The 22628-nt window shown below is 46.0% G+C and overlaps 1 protein-coding gene across 2 annotated transcripts in view; it reads left to right on the top strand.

Annotated features, from left to right (window-relative positions):
• The window catches only part of AP1AR (adaptor related protein complex 1 associated regulatory protein), a 100043-nt gene that overhangs the window by 50132 nt on the left and 27283 nt on the right, over positions 1-22628 (top strand). The window contains exon 6 of one of the 2 annotated variants that reach the window (XM_077278919.1): positions 18817-18915. The exons of the other annotated variant lie outside the window; for it this stretch is intronic. Within the exon in view, the coding sequence (XP_077135034.1) occupies positions 18817-18915 (99 nt within the window). The remainder of the gene's footprint in view (positions 1-18816; positions 18916-22628) is intronic. 2 annotated transcript variants of the gene reach the window in all.

Raw genomic sequence — 22628 nt, 5'->3', positions numbered from 1 at the left:
CTCAATCTATGGACAACCCCTATAACATAATTTGATATTATATATATATATATATATATATATATATACTAGATGGTGGCCCGATTCTAACGCATCGGGTATTCTAGAATATATATGTAGTTTATTTATGAAGATTTTAGAATAATACATTGAATACACAGAATTCGGCTGGCTGGTCACGACCAATTAGCGAAGCGTGGGTCAAATCCCGCACCAATTCGCGGCCGGAGTGTGCCTGTCGCTGATTGTTCGCGGCCGGCCACGTAGTATATAGCACAGCCACGTAGTATATAGCACAGCCACGTAGTATATAGCAGCGCACATAGCATATAACACAGCCACGTAGTATATAACACAGCTCACATAGTATATAACAGCCCACATAGCATATAACACAGCCACGTAGTATATAACACAGCCCACGCAGTATATTGCACAGCCACTTAGTATGTAGCACAGCCCACGTAGTATATTGCACAGCCACGTAGTATATTGCACAGCCTTTTAATATACTGCACAGCCCACGTATATTGCACAGCCCACGTAGTATATAGCACAGCGACGTAGTCCCACATAGTATATTGCACAGTCACGTAGTATATTGCACAGTCACGTAGTATATTGCACAGTCCGAGTAGTATATTGCACAGTCCACGTAGTATATATCACAGCCCACATAGTATATAACACAGCCACGTAGTATATTACACAGCCCACGTAGTATATAGCACTGCCACGTAGTATATTACACAGCCCACGTAGTATATAGCACTGCCACGTAGTATATTGCACAGCCGATGCAGTATATAACACAGACCACGCAAAATATAGCACAGCCCACGCAGTATATTAGACAGCCACATAATATATTACACAGCCCGCGTAGTATATAGCTCAGCGACGTAGTATATAGCACAGCCCATGCAGTATATAACACAGCCCACGTAGTCCCACGTAGTATATAGCACAGCCAAGTAGTATATTGCACAGCCATAAAGTATATTGCACAGCCACGTAGTATATTGCACAGCCACATCGTATATCGCACAGCCACGTAGTATATTGCACAGTCCACGTAGTATATAGCACAGCCCATGTAGTATATAGCACAGCCAGATAGTATATTGCAGAGCCGACGCAGTATATAACACAGCCCACGCAGTATATTACACAGCCACGTAGTATATAGCACAGCCGACTCAGTATATAGCACAGCCCACACAGTATATTACACAGCCACGTAGTATATTGCACAGTCCACGTAGTATATTGCACAGCCCACGTAGTATATAGCACAGCCCACGTAGTATATAGCACAGCCACGTAGTATATTGCACAGCCCACGTAGTATATTGCACAGCCCACGTAGTATATTGCACAGCCCACGTAGTATATTGCACAGCCCACGTAGTATATTGCACAGCCCACGTAGTATATTGCACAGCCCACGTAGTATATTGCACAGCCCACGTAGTATATTGCACAGCCCACGTAGTATATAGCACAGCCCACGTAGTATATAGCACAGTCCACGTAGTATATAGCACAGTCCACGTAGTATATAGCACAGTCCACGTAGTATATAGCACAGCCACGTAGTATATTGCACAGCCCACGTAGTATATTGCACAGCCCACGTAGTATATTGCACAGCCCACGTAGTATATTGCACAGCCCACGTAGTATATTGCACAGCCCACGTAGTATATTGCACAGCCCACGTAGTATATTGCACAGCCCACGTAGTATATTGCACAGCCCACGTAGTATATTGCACAGCCCACGTAGTATATTGCACAGCCCACGTAGTATATAGCACAGTCCACGTAGTATATAGCACAGTCCACGTAGTATATAGCACAGCCACGTAGTATATTGCACAGCCCACGTAGTATATTGCACAGCCCACGTAGTATATAGCACAGCCACGTAGTATATAGCACAGTCCACGTAGTATATAGCACAGCCCACGTAGTATATAGCACTGCCACGTTGTATATTGCACAGCCCACGTAGTATATAGCACTGCCACGTAGTATATTGCACAGCCCACGTAGTATATAGCACAGCGACGTAGTCCCACATTGTATATAGCACAGCCACGTAGTATATTGCAAAGCCACGTAGTCTATTGCACAGCCACGTAGTATATTGCACAGTCCGAGTAGTATATTGCACAGTCCACGTAGTATATATCACAGCCCACATAGTATATAACACAGCCACATAGTATATTACACAGCCCACGTAGTATATTGCACAGCCCACGTAGTATATAGCACTGCCACGTAGTATATTGCACAGCCGATGCAGTATGTAACAGACCACGCAAAATATAGCACAACCCATGCAGTATATTACACAGCCACATAATATATTACACAGCCCACGTAGTATATAGCTCAGCGACGTAGTATATAGCACAGCCCATGCAGTATATAACACAGCCCACGTAGTCCCACGTAGTATATAGCACAGCCAAGTAGTATATTGCACAGCCATAAAGTATATTGCACAGCCACGTAGTATATTGCACAGCCACATCGTATATCGCACAGCCACGTAGTATATTGCACAGTCCACGTAGTATATAGCACAGCCCACGTAGTATATTGCACAGCCAAGTAGTATATAGCACAGCCACGTAGTATATTGCACAGTCCACGTAGTATATAGCACAGTCCACGTAGTATATAGCACAGCCCACGTAGTATATTGCACAACCACGTTGTATATAGCACAGCCCACGTAGTATATAGCACAGCGACGTAGTCCCACATAGTATATAACACAGCCACGTAGTATATTACACAGCCCACGTAGTATATAGCACTGCCACGTAGTATATTGCACAGCCCACGTAGTATATTGCACAGCCACGTAGTATATTGCACAGTCACTTAGTATATTGCACAGTCCGAGTAGTATATTGCACAGTCCGAGTAGTATATTGCACAGTCCACGTAGTATATATCACAGCCCACATAGTATATAACACAGCCACGTAGTATATTACACAGCCCACGTAGTATATAGCACTGCCACGTAGTATATTGCACAGCCCACGTAGTATATAGCACTGCCACGTAGTATATTACACAGCCCACGTAGTATATAGCACTGCCACGTAGTATATTGCACAGCCGATGCAGTATATAACACAGACCACGCAAAATATAGCACAGCCCACGCAGTATATTACACAGCCACATAATATATTACACAGCCCGCGTAGTATATAGCTCAGCGACGTAGTATATAGCACAGCCCATGCAGTATATAACACAGCCCACGTAGTCCCAAGTAGTATATTGCACAGCCATAAAGTATATTGCACAGCCACATCGTATATCGCACAGCCACGTAGTATATTGCACAGTCCACGTAGTATATAGCACAGCCCATGTAGTATATAGCACAGCCACATAGTATATTGCAGAGCCGACGCAGTATATAACACAGCCCACGCAGTATATTACACAGCCACGTAGTATATTGCACAGTCCACGTAGTATATTGCACAGCCCACGTAGTATATAGCACAGCCCACGTAGTATATAGCACAGCCACGTAGTATATTGCACAGCCCACGTAGTATATTGCACAGCCCACGTAGTATATTGCACAGCCCACATAGTATATAGCACAGCCAAGTAGTATATAGCACAGCCAAGTAGTATATAGCACAGCCACGTAGTATATTGCACAGTCCACGTAGTATATAGCACAGTCCACATAGTATATAGCACAGTCCACGTAGTATATAGCACAGTCCACGTAGTATATAGCACTGCCCACGTAGTATGTAGCACAGCCACGTAGTATATAGCACAGCCACGTAGTATATTGCACAGCCCACGTAGTATATAGCACAGCCACATAGTATATTACACAGCCCACTGTTATGATGACTTGGTAGTTAGGAGCACTAGGAATGACCTGATGAGCAAACTAGTAATACAGGTCAAGCTCTGGGAAGTGGGAGCTCTGCTGACCGCAACCCCTAATCCTATCACAACAACTACAAATAGCCGTGGAGCGTACCTGACTCTGCCTAGACGCCTCTTCACAGCCTAAGAGCTAACTACCCCTAAAGATAGAAAATAAAGCCTACCTTGCCTCAGAGAAATTCCCCAAAGAAAAAGGCAGCCCCCCACACATATTGACTGTGAGTTAAGATGGAAGTCACAAACACAGGAATGAAATAGGTTTCAGCAAAGGAGGCCAGACTTACCTTTTCTATCTTCAGTCTGTTTAGTTATCTTTGCGGTCAGCATAAAAAACTACCAAAAAACCACGCAGAGTGTGCAAAAGAGACCCCCGCACCGACTCACGGCGCGGAGGTGCCACTCTGCATCCCAGAGCTTCCAGCTAGCAAGGCAAAATCATGATAGCAAGCTGGACAAGAAAACAGTGGTAAACAAATAGCTAGCAGGGACTTAGCTTTTGCTGGAGTAGACAGGTCATCTGAAAGATCCAAGAGAGAACTGAATCAGTACTAGGACATTGACAGCTGGCATCAAGTAACGATCTGAGTGGAGTTAAATAGAGCAGCCAGCCTAGGACTAAACGAGGTCAGCTGAGGAAGGAACCTCAGAACCAGCAGCTCCACTCACAGCCACCAGAGGGAGTCCATGGACAGAACTCGCTGAAGTACCATTCATCACCACAGGAGGGAGTTCGAGAACAGAATTCACAACAGTACCCCCCCCTTGAGGAGGGGTCACCGAACCCTCACCAGAGCCCCCGGGCCGATCAGGACGAGCCAAATGAAAGGCACGAACAAGATCGGCAGCATGAACATCAGAGGCAACCACCCAGGAATTATCCTCCTGACCATAACCTTTCCACTTGACTAGGTACTGAAGTTTCCGTCTCGAAATACGAGAATCTAAAATCTTCTCCACCACATACTCCAACTCCCCCTCAACCAACATCGGGGCAGGAGGGTCAACGGAGGGAACCATAGGAGCCACATATCTCCGCAATAACGACCTATGGAACACATTATGGATGGCGAAAGAAGCTGGAAGATCCAAACGAAATGACACAGGATTAAGAATTTCAGAAATCTTATAAGGACCAATGAAACGAGGCTTAAACTTAGGAGACGAAACCTTCATAGGAACATAACGAGATGACAACCAAACCAAATCCCCAACACGAAGTCGGGGACCAACACCGCGACGGCGGTTAGCGAAACGTTGAGCCTTCTCCTGGGACAATGTCAAATTGTCCACCACGTGAGTCCAAATTTGTTGCAACCTGTCCACCACAGAATCCACACCAGGACAGTCCGAAGGCTCAACCTGCCCTGAAGAAAAACGAGGGTGGAAACCAGAATTACAGAAAAAAGGCGAAACCAAAGTGGCCGAGCTGGCCCGATTATTAAGGGCGAACTCAGCCAAAGGCAAGAAGGACACCCAATCATCCTGATCAGCAGGAACAAAGAATCTCAGATATGTTTCCAAAGTCTGATTGGTTCGTTCGGTTTGGCCATTTGTCTGAGGATGGAAAGCTGAAGAAAAAGACAAATCAATGCCCATCTTAGCACAAAAGGACCGCCAAAACCTTGAAACAAACTGGGAACCTCTGTCCGACACGATGTTCTCCGGAATGCCATGTAAACGAACCACGTGCTGGAAAAATAATGGAACCAAATCAGAGGAGGAAGGCAATTTAGGCAAAGGTACCAAATGGACCATCTTAGAGAAGCGATCACAAACCACCCAGATAACCGACATCCTTTTGAGAGACAGGGAGATCTGAAATAAAATCCATGGAAATATGCGTCCAGGGCCTTTTCGGGCCTTTAGCTAGCAGGGACTTAGCTTTTGCTGGAGTAGACAGGTCATCTGAAAGATCTAAGAGAGAACTGAACCAGTACTAGGACATTGACAGCTGGCATCAAGTAACGATCTGAGTGGAGTTAAATAGAGCAGCCAGCCTAGGACTAAACGAGGTCAGCTGAGGAAGGAACCTCAGAACCAGCAGCTCCACTCACAGCCACCAGAGGGAGTCCATGGACAGAACTCGCCGAAGTACCATTCATCACCACAGGAGGGAGTTCGAGAACAGAATTCACAACAGCCCACGTAGTATATTGCACAGCCACGTAGTATATTGCACAGCCACGTAGTATATTGCACAGCCACAAAGTTTATTGCACAGCCACGTAGTATAATGCACAGCCACGTAGTATATTGCACAGTCCACGTAGTATATAGCACAGCCAGATAGTATATTGCAGAGCCGACGCAGTATATAACACAGCCCATGCAGTATATTACACAGCCACGTAGTATATAGCACAGCCGACTCAGTGTATAGCACAGCCCACGCAGTATATTACACAGCCACGTAGTATATTGCACAGTCCACGTAGTATATTGCACAGCCCACGTAGTATATAGCACAGCCCACGTAGTATATAGCACAGCCACGTAGTATATTGCACAGCCACGTAGTATATTGCAGTCCACGTAGTATATTGCACAGTCCACGTAGTATATTGCACAGCCCACGTAGTATATTGCACAGCCCACGTAGTATATTGCACAGCCCACGTAGTATATTGCACAGCCCACGTAGTATATTGCACAGCCCACGTAGTATATAGCACAGCCACGTAGTATATTGCACAGTCCACGTAGTATATAGCACAGCCACGTAGTATATTGCACAGCCCACGTAGTATATAGCACTGCCACGTAATATATAGCACAGCCGACGCAGTATATAACACAGCCCACGCAGTATATAACACAGCCCACGCAGTATATAACACAGCCCACGCAGTATATAACACAGCCCACGCAGTAAATAGCACAGCCCACGCAGAATATTGCAGCCACATAATATATTACACAGCCACGTAGTATATTGCACAGCCGACGTAGTATATTGCACAGCCACGTAGTATATTGCGCAGCCCACGTAGTATATAGCAATGTGGGCACCATATCCCTGTTAAAAAAAAAAAAAAAAAAAAGGGTATATATTCACCTTCCGTTGGCCCCCGGATCCAGGTGAAGCGTTCACCGGTCCAAAGTGTGCATTGCGGTCTCGCGAGATGATGACGTAGCAGTCTCGCGAGACCGCTACGTCATCATCCCGCGAGATCGCAATGCATGGAGCTGTCACCGGATCGTCACGAGAAGCGGGAAAGGCCTGTTCTGGATCCGAGGGGCCGACGGACGGTGAGTATATAACTATTTTTTATTTTTTTAATCATTTTTAACATTAGATCTTTTTTATTAATAATGCTGCATAGGCAGCATCAATAGTAAAAAGTTGGTCTCACAAGGTTAATAGCAGCGTTAACCGAGTGCGTTACACCGCGGCATAACGCGGTCCGTTAATGCTGCCATTAACCCTGTGTGAGCACTGACTGGAGGGGAGTATGGAGCGGGCACTGACTGCGGGGAGTAGGAGCTGCTATTTTGCCGCCGGACTGTGCCCGTCGCTGATTGGTCGCGGCAAAACAGCCACGACCAATCAGCGACTTGGGATTTCCGTGACAGACAGAAAGACGGAAGAGACCCTTAGATAGAGATATATATATATATATATATATATATATATAATATATATACTGCTCAAAGAAATAAAGGGAACACTTAAACAACGGAAAATAACTCCAAGCAAATCAAGCTTCTTTGAAATGAAATTGTCCACTTAGGAAGCAACACTGTTTACAATCAATTTCACATGCTGTTGTGCAAATGGAGTATACAACAGATGGAAATTATTGGCTATTATCAAGACACACTCAATAAAGGAGTGGTTCTGCAGGTGGAGACCACAGACCACATCTCGGTACCAATGCTTTCTGGCTGATGTTTTGGTCACTTTTGAATGTTGGTTGTCTCATTCTACCACGAGTGTGAAAGCACATACTCTACAACCCACACAAGTGGCTCAGGTAGTGCAGCTCATCCAGGATGGCACATCAATGCGAGCTGTGGCAAGAAGGTTTGCTGTTCCTGTCAGCGTAGTGTACAGAGGCTGGAGGCGCTACCAGGAGACAGGCCAGTACACCAGGAGACGTGGAGGGGACCGTAGGAGGGCAACAATCCAGCAGCAGGACCGGTACCTCAGCCTTTGTGGAAGGAGGAACAGGAGGAGCTCTGCCAGAGCCCTGCAAAATGACCTCCAGCAGGCCACAAATGTGCATGTGTCTGCACAAACGGTTAGAAACTGACTCCATGAGGATGGTCTGAGTGCCCGACGTCCACAGATGGGGGTTGTGCTCACAGCCCAACACCGTATAGGACACTTGGCATTTGCCACAGAACACCAGGATTGGCAAATTCGCCACTGGCGCCCTGTGCTCTTCACAGATCAAAGCACGTTCACACTGAGCACATGTGACAGACTGGACAGAGTCTGGAGATGCCGTGGAGAGTGATCTGCTGCCTGCAACATCCTTCAGCAATGACCGGTTTGGCAGTGGGTCAGTAATGGTGTGGGGTGACATTTCTTTGGAGGGCTGCATAGCCCTCCATGTGCTCGCCCTAGGTAGCCTGACTTCCATTAGGTACCGAGATGAGATCCTCAGACCCCTTGTGAGACCATATTCTGGTGTGGTTGGCCCTGGGTTCCTCCTAATCAGGGCCGTATTTGCCATTAGGCACTTGAGGGCACATGCCTAGGGTGGGAAGAAGCGGGGGGGGGGGGGGGCGGGGGGGGGGGGGCGGCACCTGAGCAAGGTTTTTTGTTTTTTTTTAATATATACTAGTACTGGCTCTGGCTTTGCATCCCTTCCTGAAGACAGGGGGCGGCAGAGCGGGAGCCAGAACACGTGGTGCTGGTGCCGACTCTCCCTACTCCCCTGCTATGACACAGTGACGCCCCTGCTCACAGCCGCACTGGTGCCAGGCCGGAATGTGACTGACTGCCTGCTGAGGTGGAGAGGCAGCGCCCTGTGTCCCGATCCTGGGTCGTGACCTGGACTCACATTGCTGGCCTGGCGGACTCGCAGACAGTAGAGCAGTACATACACAGTAAGTAGTGTACTGTCTATGTAATGATCTCCTCCTTGCTCCTGCCCGCGCGCTGCCTGCTGCACGGCTCTGTCTGTGACTCACCTCACGGTCCTCACCCCTTGCCTTCCCTCACATTCCTCAGCCTCGTTTCTGCCTGTAGTGCCTGAGGCTGGAGGAGCCATGAAAACACAGTCAGCAGCCCTCACATGTTTGATGTTTGATCTTTGCTCCCGGCAGATGGACCCAGAGAGTGAATGGTGGGGGTGGGGTATAATACACCCCCACTCACTCTATCTTGGTCCTGGGAGCAAACATTGCCAGTGCTGGTGTGTGTGTGTGGCTGTATCGTGTGTGTGGCTGTATCGTGTGTGTGGCTGTATCGTGTGTGTGGCTGTATCGTGTGTGTGGCTGTATCGTGTGTGTGGCTGTATCGTGTGTGTGGCTGTATCGTGTGTGTGGCTGTATCGTGTGTGTGGCTGTATCGTGTGTGTGGCTGTATCGTGTGTGTGTGGCTGTATCGTGTGTGTGGGGCTGTATCGTGTGTGTGTGGGGCTGTATCGTGTGTGTGTGGGGCTGTATCGTGTGTGTGTGGGGCTGTATCGTGTGTGTGTGGGGCTGTATCGTGTGTGTGTGGGGCTGTATCGTGTGTGTGTGGGGCTGTATCGTGTGTGTGTGGGGCTGTATCGTGTGTGTGTGGGGCTGTATCGTGTGTGTGTGGGGCTGTATCGTGTGTGTGTGGGGCTGTATCGTGTGTGTGTGGGGCTGTATCGTGTGTGTGTGTGGGGCTGTATCGTGTGTGTGTGTGGGGCTGTATCGTGTGTGTGTGTGGGGCTGTATCGTGTGTGTGTGTGGGGCTGTATCGTGTGTGTGTGTGGGGCTGTATCGTGTGTGTGTGTGGGGCTGTATCGTGTGTGTGTGTGGGGCTGTATCGTGTGTGTGTGTGGGGCTGTATCGTGTGTGTGTGTGGGGCTGTATCGTGTGTGTGTGTGGGGCTGTATCGTGTGTGTGTGTGGGGCTGTATCGTGTGTGTGTGTGGGGCTGTATCGTGTGTGTGTGTGGGGCTGTATCGTGTGTGTGTGTGGGGCTGTATCGTGTGTGTGTGTGGGGCTGTATCGTGTGTGTGTGTGGGGCTGTATCGTGTGTGTGTGTGGGGCTGTATCGTGTGTGTGTGTGGGGCTGTATCGTGTGTGTGTGTGTGGCTGTATCGTGTGTGTGTGTGGGGCTGTATCGTGTGTGTGTGTGGGGCTGTATTGTGTGTGTGTGTGGGGCTGTATCGTGTGTGTGTGTGGGGCTGTATCGTGTGTGTGTGTGGGGCTGTATCGTGTGTGTGTGGGGCTGTATCGTGTGTGTGTGTGTGTGTGTGTGGCTGTATCGTGTGTGTGTGTGTGTGTGGCTGTATCGTGTGTGTGTGTGTGTGGCTGTATCGTGTGTGTGTGTGGCTGTATCGTGTGTGTGTGTGTGGCTGTATCGTGTGTGTGTGTGTGTGTGTGTGTGTGTGTGTGTGCGCGCGCGTGCGCAGAGTGGAGCTGTATGTATATGTGTATGTGTGCGGGCAGCGGAGGTGTATGTGTGTGCATGCGCGCAGAGCTGTATGTGTGTGCAGAGCTGTGTGTGTGCGGGCAACCTAGCTGTATGTGTGTGTGCGCAGAGCTGTGTGTGCGTGGAGCTGTATGTATGTATGTGTGTGAGGAGCTGTGTGTTTGCGGCGCTGTATGTGTGTGTATGTGCGGAGCTGTATGTATGTGTCTGTGGGGTGCTGTGTGTGTGCGGAGCTGTATGTGTGGGGCTGTATGTGTGTGTGTGCGGGCAGCGGAGCTGTGTGTGTGTGCAGAGCTGTATGTGTGCGGAGCTGTGTGTGTGCGGAGCTGTATATGTGTGCGTAGCTGTGTGTATGTGTAGCTGTATATATGTGTGTGGGTGCGGAGCTGTATGTGTGTGGGGGGCTGTGTATGTGTGTTTGTGGAGCTGTATGTGTGGGGCTGTATGTGTGTGTGTGCGGAGCTGTGTGTGTGTGCGGGGCTGTATGTATGTGTGCCGCGAATGGCAAAAATCACTGATGTGAAAGTATCCTAAGTCACTGCCGACAGTGTCTGCATTAGGGTTCATACTCGCATGCGAGAAACACGGATGAGTGTCGCACATCAATACCTGGCACTCAGGAGCGGAGCGTGTACTGCTATGCGGCCACAGGCTCCGATCTCAGTGCCGGGTATTGACGTGCGAAACTCATCCGAATTTCTTGCATGTGAGCCCTTAGTCATACCAATGGGGGAGGAAGCACTAAAAGTACCTAGGGCAGCACAAACTCTAAGACTATGTGCACACGTTGCGGTTTTTACCGCGGAACCGCAGCGTTTCTGCAGCTGCGGGTCCCCAGCAGTTTCCGTTGCGTTTACAGTTACATGCATTTAACTAGCGCTCCCGGCTGCGCGGCCGGAAGTGCTCACACCGCTGACCCCCGTCACATGATCAGGGGTCATCGGTGCATTGCCATAACAACCAGAGGTCTCCTTGAGACCTCTATGGTTGTTGATGGCCGATTGCTTTGAGCGCCACTCTGTGGTCGGCGTTCAAAGCAACCCTGCATTTCTGCTACATAGAGGTGATCTGTGCTTCACCTCTATGGAGCAGAGGCGATCGAGTTGTGCATGCTTTTAGCCTCCTATGGAGGCTATTGAAGCATGCCAAAATTTTAAAAGTGTTTAAAAATATAAAAAAATATATAAATGTTCAAATCACCCCCCTTTCGCCCCAATCAAAATAAATAAAAAAAATCAAACCTACACATATTTGGTATTGCCGCATTCAGAATCGCCCGATCTATCAATTAAAACAAAGGATTAACCTGATCGCTAAATGGCATAGTAAGAAAAAAAATCAAAACGCCAAAATTACATTTTTTTGGTCGCTGCAAAATTGCATTAAAATCGATCAAAAGAACGTATCTGCACCAAAATGCTATCATTAAAAACGTCAGCTCTGCACGCAAAAAATAAGCCATCAGTCGACCCCAGATCACAAAAATTGGAGATGCTACCGTTATCGGAAAATTGCGCAATTTTTTTTTTTTTAGCACTTTGGAATTTTTTTTTTCACTTAGATAAAAGAGAACCTAGACATGTTTGGTGTCTATGAACTCGTAATGACCTGGAGAATCATAATGGCAGGTCAGTTTTAGCATTTAGTAAACCTAGCAAAAAAGCCAAACAAAAAAACAAGTGTGAGATTGCACTTTTTTTGCAATTTCACCACACTTGGAAATATTTTCCCGTTTTCTGTTACACGACATGGTAAAACCAATGGTATCGTTCAAAAGTACAACTTGTCCCGCAAAAAATAAGCCCTCACATGGCCATATTGATGGAAAAATAAAAAAGTTATGGCTCTGGAAATAAGGGAAGCGAAAAACGAAAAAAGCTGCGGGGGTGAAGGGGTTACATTTCCCAGAGGAGCATTGCACGGAGAATAAGCCTCCTTACCTTGACAAGCCAGAGCTGGTATGTCACTCTCCACAAGGAGAAACCTTACCTCTTAGAAATAACCTGGCATTTGAACAAGCACACAGGTCCAGAGAGCAGAGAACTGTGATTAGGAGACATGATTTATAACTGTATCTCTTCAGATGAGGGAGGTGAGCAGCTAACTGGTGTATCAATGAACTGTAGAGAGCTGACTGGGATGTTAAGTGTTAGGGTACCGTCACACAGTGCAATTTTGATCGCTACGACGGTACGATTCGTGACGTTCTAGCGATATCGTTACGATATCGCAGTGTCTGACACGCAGCAGCGATCAGGGATCCTGCTGAGAATCGTACGTCGTAGCAGATCGTTTGGAACTTTCTTTCGTCGCTTGATCACCCGCTGACATCGCTGGATCGTTGTGTGTGACAGCGATCCAGCGATGCGTTCGCTGGTAACCAGGGTAAACATCGGGTAACTAAGCGCAGGGCCGCGCTTAGTAACCCGATGTTTACCGTGGTTACCAGCGTAAAAGTAAAAAAAAAAAAAACGTACATGCTCACCATCTGATGTCCGTCCGGTCCCTTGCCGTCCGCTTCCCGCTCTGACTGTTTGCCGGCCGGAAAGTGAGAGCAGATCACAGCGGTGACGTCACCGCTGCACTCTGCTCTCACTGTACGGCCGGATCTGTCAGAGCAGGAAGCGGACGGCAAGGGTCCGGACGGACATCAGATGGTGAGCATGTACGGTTTGTTTTTTTTTACTTTTACGCTGGTAACCACGGTAAACATCGGGTTACTAAGCGCGGCCCTGCGCTTAGTTACCCGATGTTTACCCTGGTTACCCGGGGACTTCGGCATCGCTCCAGCGCCGTGATTGCAACGTGTGACCGCAGTCTACGACGCTGGAGCGATAATCATACGATCGCTGCGACGTCACGGATCGTGCCGTCGTAGCGATCAAAATTGCACTGTGTGACGGTACCCTTAATCCCTCTATTGCAATGTCACTACTGCCACCCACAGCCAAGCACTAGAAGAGATGGGATTCCATGGAAACCAGGGTTACACTGTAAAAGATAAAACCTTTTATTGCAGGATTACAGCGGGTAGAAAAAGCAAGTCAATTGCAAACGTGCTTATTTTCATGCTGTCTAAATAATTAAAGCAATTTAAGAAGTTGAGAACACCCTATTTAATGGGCAAGGTGCTTATGATACCCATATTTCCAGTATCCTCTCGTTAGTTGAAACATCGGTTACCAGTTTGCTCTCAGTCATTAAAGGGAAATTTCCCTGCTGCAGGATTTTACCGCAAAAAAACATCTCAGTACTGGAGGAAGGAACTGGTCATGTAAAGGTATTGCTGAACTAGTCTTTGAAATGGCTCCATGCTCATATAAGTAGTTTGGGGTGTGAATACTGCTGACAGATTCCCTTTAACACGAGGCTTACTTTTACTCTCTGTACTGTTTACTCTGTGTCCAATAAAAGACTTGATCAATGGTTTGTGTGTTATCAGTTTGGTTAGATTTAGTTACTTGTAAGGGTACTGTCACACAGTGCAATTTTGATCGCTACGACGGCACGATCCGTGACGTCGCATCGTCGTATGATTATCGCTCCAGCATCGTAGACTGCGGTCACACGTTGCAATCACGGCGCTGGAGCGATGCCGAAGTCCCCGGGTAACCAGGGTAAACATCGGTTACTAAGCGCAGGGCCGCGCTTAGTAACCCGATGTTTACCCTGGTTACCAGCGTAAACGTAAACAAACAGTACATACTTACATTCCGGTGTCTGTCCCCCGGCGTTCTGCTTCTCTCCACTGTGTAAGCACCATAGCCGGAAAGCAGAGCGGTGACGTCACCGCGTCACCGCTGTGCTCGCTTTCCGGCCGGCAGGCGCTCACAGTGCAGAGAAGCTGAGACGCCGGAGGACAGACACCGGAATGTGAGTATGTACTGTTTGTTTTTTTACGTTTACGCTGGTAACCAGGGTAAACATCGGGTTACTAAGCGCGGCCCTGCGCTTAGTTACCCGATGTTTACCCTGGTTACAAGCGAACACATCGCTGGATCGGTGTCACACACAACGATCCAGCGATGTCAGCGGGTGATCAAGCGACGAAAGAAAGTTCCAAACGATCTGCTACGACGTACGATTCTCAGCAGGGTCCCTGATCGCTGCTGCGTGTCAGACACTGCGATATTGTAACGATATCGCTAGAACGTCACGAATCGTACCGTCGTAGCGATCAAAATTGCACTGTGTGACAGTACCCTTACAACTTAGCGTATTGGCTGCGTGCTAAAAGGTGTTGCTGCATGTTCAGTCTTCAGGAGCCCACCTTCCCCTGCCTTCCTGCTAGCTTCTGAGCGGCACTTGCAATCTTTATAAGTAGTGATGAGGGAACGTGCTCGGATAAGGTGTTATCTGAGCATGCTCGGGTGCTAACCGAATGACTTCAGCATGCTCGAAAAATATGTTCGATTCCCCGCAGCTGTATGTCTCGTGCTGTTCGACCACAGTAACACATGCAGGGATTGCCTTTTTGATAGTCACTCTGTTAGCACCTGAGCATGCCCTGGTAACACTTTATCCGAGCACGTTTGCTCATCACTATTGATTTCCTGTTAGGTTCTCTTCCTTTTGTTCCTCCTGGTTTGGCTACGATTTAAGTGGATGGGGAACAGTGCCACCTAGAGGACAATGAATAAGATGTTTCATCAATGGCAGCCACCCTTTATTCAGACGGCATCAAAAGTAGGCCTTATCTTATCAAGGTTTTGTTGTTCTGGTTTTTTTTTAACATTCAAATCTAGAGTTTTTCAAATTGTCCTCTTTTGAAAAATGTGCATTGGAGGATCACTTTAGACATGCAAGCCACAACGATGATCCAGTAGACCAGCCGCTTTTTTGAGATAGTTTTAATAGAGAACATGTGACTACGATCACCTAGGTGCTTGTAAAATACGTTACAGTAAAGCTCTTTATAGTTGTGGCAGGTTTAGGAAATGTGATCACTTAGATCATGATGAGAGGTAATAATGTGCTGAATACACATGAAGGCCATCAGTTCTGTTAACTCTGTAGTTTATATCTTGCTTTTTTGAACTGAATTTGACGGTGAACTTGTTTTTGTGTAGGATGTTGGTTAGTGGGTGGTATACACTGTCGTTCCAAAGTTTAGGGTCACCCAGACAATTTTGTGTTTTCCATGAAAACTTATACTTGTATTAATCAAATGAGTTGCCAAATGAATTGAAAATCTAGTCTAGACATTGACAAGGTTCGAAAAAAGGATTTTTATTTGAAATAATAATTTTCTCCTCCAAACTTTGCTTTCGTCAAAGAATGCTCCCTTTGCAGCAATTCCAGCATTGCCGACCTTTGGCATTCTAGCAGTTAATTTGCTGAGGTAATCTGGAGAAATTTCACCCCATGCTTCCAGAAGCCCCTCCCACAAGTTGGTTTGGCTTGATGGGCACTTTTTGCGTACCATACGGTCAAGCTGCTCCCACAACAGCTCAATGGGGTTGAGATCTGTTGACAGCGCTGCCCACTCCATTACTGATAGAATACCAGCTGCCTGCTTCTTCCCTAAATAGTTCTAGCATAATTTGGAGGTAGGCTTTGGGTCATTGTCCTGTTGTAGGATGAAATTGGCTCGAATCAAGCGCTGTCCACAGGGTATGGCATGGCGTTGCAAAATGGAGTGATAGCCTTCCTTATTCAAAATCCCTTTTACCTTGTACAAATCTCCCACTTTACCAGCACCAAAGCAACCCCAGACCATCACATTACCTCCACCATGCTTGACAGATGGCGTCAGGCACTCTTCGAGCATCTTTTCAGTTCTGCGTCTCACAAATGTGCATCTGTGTGATCCAAACTTGGATTCGTCTGTCCATAACACTTTTTGCCAATCTTCCTCTGTCCAATGTCTGTGTTATTTTGCCCATATTAATCTTTTCCTTTTATTAGCCAGTATCATATATGGCTTTTTCTTTGCCACTCTGCCCTGAAGGCCAGCATCCCGGTGTCGCCTCTTCACTGTAGACGTTGACACTGCCATTTTGCTACCAGTTAAGGACCTGTGAGGCGTCGATTTCTCAAACTACAGACTCTAATGTACTTGTCTTGTTGCTCAGTTGTGCAGCGGGGCCTCCCAATTCTCTTTCTACTCTGGTTAGAACCTGTTTGTGCTCTCCTTTGAAGGGAGTAGTACACACCGTTGTAAGAAATCTTCAGTTTCTTGGCAATTTCTCGCATGGAATAGCCTTCATGTCTTTTCAAATAATTTTTATTGTATCTTTTGAAATTTAGTATTAACATGCGAAGATAGTCATATAATCAGCTCTCAAGGGCTTCATTTCTAAGAACAAGAATAGACTGTCGAGTTTCACATGAAAGTTCTTTTTTTCTGGCCATTTTGAGAGTTTAATGGAACCAACAAATGTAATGCTCCAGATTCTCAACTAGCTCAAAGGAAGGTCAGGTTTATAGGTTCTCTAATCAGCCAAACTGTTTTCAGCTGTGCTAACATACTTGCACAAAGGTTTTCAAGGGTATTCTAACCATTCATTAGCCTTCTTACACAGTTAGCAAACACAAAGTACCACACTGAGAACACTGGAGTGATGGTTGTTGGAAATGGGCCTCTATACGCCTTTGAAGATAATTGCATTACAAACCAGACGTTTGCAGCTAGAATAGTCATTTACCACATTAACAATGTATAGAGTGTATTTCTGAATCATTTAATGTTAGCTTCATTGGAAAAAACTGTGCTTTTTTTAAAAAAATAAGGAAATTTCTAAGTGACCCTAAATTTTTGAACGGTAGTGTATATTAAATCCTCTCTCTCCTGGAGTGGGGAAACTTCTTTACATAGCTGGCTACACTGTTGTTTCTGGCTTTACACTGCTTCTCTGCCTGTTGCACAGTAATAGCAGATTTCTGCATATTGTTTACTACAGCTTGCATTTATGTAAAACCACTGCTAAAGAACACGTGGGTAGAATTTGCTCTGTGGTGCAAAAACAAGCAGCAGTCCCATGTAAATATGAAAAAAGGTGACCACTAATTCCTTGCCAAAGGTATACATAGTCTCTGCTCTGACTGAGCCTTTTTCAAGTATATACAGGGTGTTCCAAATGTGTGTAAATATATCAAGCGCCACAATTCATATACAGTAATGTAATGTAAATTACAGTGTGCAAAGTAGCCACATTATTCCATCATAATAAAGTGCAGCCATTCATCATACATACATACATACATACATACATACATACATTTTCTCTTATAATTACTTGCAATAACTAATGCTATATATTAAAGTAAAACAATCTCCACTTATCACACCGGTCACGTACAGCCCCATGTGTTCATGGAGGACGCCATCCTCTGCGTTCCTCCTAGTAAAGACCGCTCACCCAGACAGTAATAATAAAGTTACAACAGCTACAATGGCTCTGATTTGCTTGTGCGCTCTATGCATAACAAGATATGGACACCATGTAGGAAGAGGGCAAAGTACCCACACATTGCACAATAGAGCACATGCATTACTGAGAATGGGAAATGTATCCTCCATGTGCAATATATCCTCAGCGAGCCAATGACAGCATGGTGCAATCGCAGCTATCGATATTACTGCCAGTCGCCCAACCAGAGCACAGAGGGGCACGCAAAGGGAACAAAGTAATAAAAGTACATCCAATTGGGTTAAGTGACGTGCATAACATCTGATTGCAAAATTATAAAGTAAATTGCACCTCTAGATGGGTTAAAGACTTATTCCCGAAATCACAATGTGTTCCTTATCATTTGTGGTCTGAGTGGTTCCTAAAAAAAAAATCCCTGAGACACTTCCAATAGTTATTATAGTGTTTGACCTAACTCTGCAGTGAAAGTCTCAGTCTGTGAACAAAAGAAAAATCAGACAGCACTTGTATGCCATCCCATGTGCTGCCTAAAATGCCGCCGGCATTTTAATATCTTCCTGCTTTGTGAGCGTGCAGAGCTAGAGTCAACCCTTTCTTTGTGGGCAGAGTTAGCCCACAATTTGTACGGCCCCCGAACAAAACTTTAAATATCCAAATGGCCCTTGGCAGAGAAAAGGTTCCCCACCCCTGCCTTAAGGGTTAGTGAAGCTGGATTCTACTACAGATGTTTTAGACTGAATCTTAAGATATTTCTATTTGATATTAATGCCTGTTTTATCGATGGACATAGTGTGGGTGGTAAACATTTGCATTTTTTTGTTTGCATGGATTTCTTTTTCTCTACGTTCTCTTTTACTAGTGAGGGCAGGTAGACAGGTTCTGATTTTGTTAACCATTATTATTTTGTTCATATGCAGTTAGCCTTACAGGAGGAGAAGTTAAGACTAGAAGAAGAGACTTTATATGCTGCAAAGCGTGAAGCTGGCAGGGCAGCCAAGCAGAAAAAGATTATGGAGGTGAGGGGACGGGAACCTCAGTATTACAGCTAATATTTGATCTCTACCACAAAGTATATGAAACATTGTTTTGCAGCCTGGTACTCAAAGCCGAGCCCTGCTCTAACAGAACTGAGATGGATTGATGGCTTCCAATGTTGGGTGATTTGAAAGTGTATATGGTAAACATCACAGCTGAGATCAACACGACATGGCGGGTTCACATTACCGCTATTTTACCTTTTACATCTGGATATTGGCTGCATTTTTTGCAGATTTATTCATGAACTAGCCTTATAAAAATAAAATAAGCTTCATTTGTTGCCAATCACTGGGCTCAGTGGTCTCGCGCCATTCCCTCAGTCAGTGATTGGCTGTCACTGTCACATGCTATAGTCGTGTTGTCACCACTCCAGCCATATAAACAGACACCTGATGCTACAGCGGAGCGGCACAGGGTAAGTAAAGCTCATTTTATTGTAACTTTTAACAAAGCAAACCTATGATGTAATAAAATACATATGGAACCCTCATTAAGTCATGCCCTTAAAGGAGTTGTCTCTTACTAAGTGAATTTCATATTATATGTCTAATTGTTTAATTCAAGAATTTTACCACTTCTCTAATTTACTTCAATTGAAGATTCCCTACAGTTCCTTCTCTACGCCGACTTTGTCTGTGGTTTTTTTTTTTGTTGTTCTGATACCGATTTGTTTGAGCCTCCCTGCATGCACTGTGTATTTTCCAGTGGATCATCATCAGGGGACCCGGGCTGCTGTCACTCCCATTGATTCTTTTATCGCCCTGAAATAAAACATCCTCATGGGCGGTGCTACGGACGATTGCGCAGCTTCCATTCCCTGATGACCTCCTGTTTCAGTTGCGGTGATGAAAACGTGACCTCACCTTCTGTCCCCGCCACACTTCTGCCGTCCCTGACGCCCGCAACTTCAGTGCACACTGCTTCTGTCCCCGCCACCTCGTTCACTGGACTGAAGATATGGGACAGCAGTGACTGAAGCTCTGGTAAAGTCAAATAGATGAACAGCGCTCCAACCAGGTGTGATAATATCAAAGTGAAAAATTTATTAAGCCATGGTACAGCAACGTTTCGACCAAAAATGTGGTCTTTTTCAAGCATACATATCAGCACAACATGCTGGCTTAAATAGTGTGGATACCACGCAGGGCACCAATCACCATCCGGCCATCAATTATATAGAAAAGCAACACAAAATATACATCAGATAACCATATTATAATTAAACATCTATAAAATCCAATTCCCCACATAGATAATCTCAATATACAATCGTATACACAAGATGGATAATGTGTTTATCTTCTGCTCAACGAATAGAAGCAAGACATCCTCGTTTCCATAGTAATATTCATCCAATGTCCATGTCCATATGGAAATCCGCAAAGCCAATCACATATCAGCATAAATCGGCGCCAAAAAACAAAGGCAGCGAATGGTAGCGACACACACATAAGTGTGCTCCCTAGAACGCCAATCAGACACTCTATTACATAGTACCTCCATACCTTCATTATACAAGTGCGTCCATCACCAGGTTACACCACCGGGTCATAGGTCCCTCAGGCACCGCATCGTGAGAGCGCAAGCGCACCATCCACTAGACACGCCCACACCACATGACCGCGATGCGGACATGCCCAGCGATGCAGCGAAAGCCACTCCCACCACCCGGAGCCCACGTGACCGAGACTGGAAGCGGTAACCTAGGTAACCCAATCGCAGGCTGTAGCACCAAGTCGCATGTCACACAGGCACCGTGACATGCAGGCTCCCGCACATCATCCGCCCGATGAGCCCCCATCATGAATTCACGAGGCGGACAGATCAAGCAAAGATGTGCACGCAACCCCCAAGCGCAGACCCACGTGACCGCGACAAAAGACAGCAGCCTAAATGCTATTAGAGGAAAAAAAGAAAAAAAAATTTTTGCAGAACAACCTTCAAATATAAAGATGACATATAGGATACAAATTGTGTCAAAACGAGCTAGACCCAATCACATAACACACCCCATACCCATATAATGAGGCAGTCGGGAGACAATATACCAGAGGCCAATATACAAAATCCATGTATTCTTCATTGCGTAGAAGACATAATCTTAAATGCAATTTCCAAAGAACTCCAATGGTCTGTCCACCGACTGTCACATCCATTACCTATTGGGAAAAATAAAATAAAAAATATAAGCAAAAAATGTGTTAATAAAAACAAGAACACTGATGACGACATTACAACAACCCAGAAGAGCAAAGCTATTCTTTGGAGACACATACTTGTGAATTAAAGTCTAGATTCAGACCCCTCGGTTGTAAGGCCCCAGTTCATAAATCCATCTCATCTCCTTCCTTTTTAGCAATGTTAGTCTATCACCTCCTCTTCTCAGAGTAGGGACACTGTCTATCACTCTAAAACGTAGCTGATTAACCGAATGTTTTTTATCCAGAAAATGTTTGGGAATTGGCAGATCAGTAAGACCTGTTCTGATGGTGCTTTTATGCTTGCTGATACGGGCCTTCACCTCCATTGTGGTCTCACCCACGTAAACCAAACCACATGGGCAAACAATCATGTAGACCACAAAACTGGAGGTGCAGGTATATCGTCCCTTTAAAAAGATCTTTTTTCCTGTATGAGGATGATAGAAAAATTCCCCTTTCAGCAAATTGTTGCAACAGGCACAACCCAGGCATGGAAAATTACCTTTCCGGGGTGTGCTTAAAGTCTGTTGAATTGGAACTTTCGATGTCCCAATATCCGATTTGATCAATTTATCCCCCAAATTCCGTCCCCTTCGATACGACATCAGGGGATAATAGCCAAAAGCTGAAACAGACGGTAAACCATGTTGTAAACACGACCAATGTTTTTTTTAAATCCTGAAATAAATATATATATACACACACAGGGTGTATATAGGTATGCGCTGGTACAAATAACGGAACTGCTGGTAAACCTGAAATAGTGCTAAAAAAAAACTGAAAAACTTTTAAAACAACTTAAAATAACACGTATCCCTGAATAAAGGTCTAACACTCAGGTGGGTGCTAGTAAAGGCCCAGTGTATTCACTTGAGTGAGTAAAGAGCGAAATAGATGCTTTTCAAGAGAGTTTCTTCCTACCTCCGTTGCAGGCTGGCAGTCTTGTAACTTGATTCCGTTTCTAAAAAGTGTTTCAGCAAGCGAAATATGAAATGTAGGTGGGTGGCTGCCCCGGCCGGTGGCAAGCCACCATCAAGAATCTTCCAGGTGGGAACGGGATCCTGCAGAGCCGCCGCTGTGTGCCGACGCGGCGGTGAATTCGAGCGGTGCGCAGGACCTGAGTGACGTAATCGCCATGTGACCGTAACCCCCGGGTGGTGAGTACGGAGTGCAGCTAGGACCAAACAACCAACGCGTTTCGGAGACACCTGTCTCCTTCCTCAGGGTTGGTCTCTGCCTCGTACTCATTGACCTTATATAGCTGCTTGATGAGGACTATTTAATTAAAATCCGAAAAGTTCAACGTTCACATTCAATCCTCTCGGTGCCAGAGTGTCCAAGATAAAGATCCATTTGGTCTCTGCCCGTGACATTGCTTTTATAAAATCGCCACCTCTCCAATGGCGATGTACCACCGCAATGCCTGTTATTTTCATCCCTTGCAGTGTCCCGCCATGATGTTCCGCAAAGTGTTGGGAAAGTGGATGACC

The sequence above is a fragment of the Ranitomeya variabilis genome, chromosome 1, assembly GCF_051348905.1.
Source record: "Ranitomeya variabilis isolate aRanVar5 chromosome 1, aRanVar5.hap1, whole genome shotgun sequence".
Lineage (NCBI taxonomy): Eukaryota > Metazoa > Chordata > Amphibia > Anura > Dendrobatidae > Ranitomeya > Ranitomeya variabilis.
This window is presented reverse-complemented; position numbering and strand designations above follow the sequence as displayed.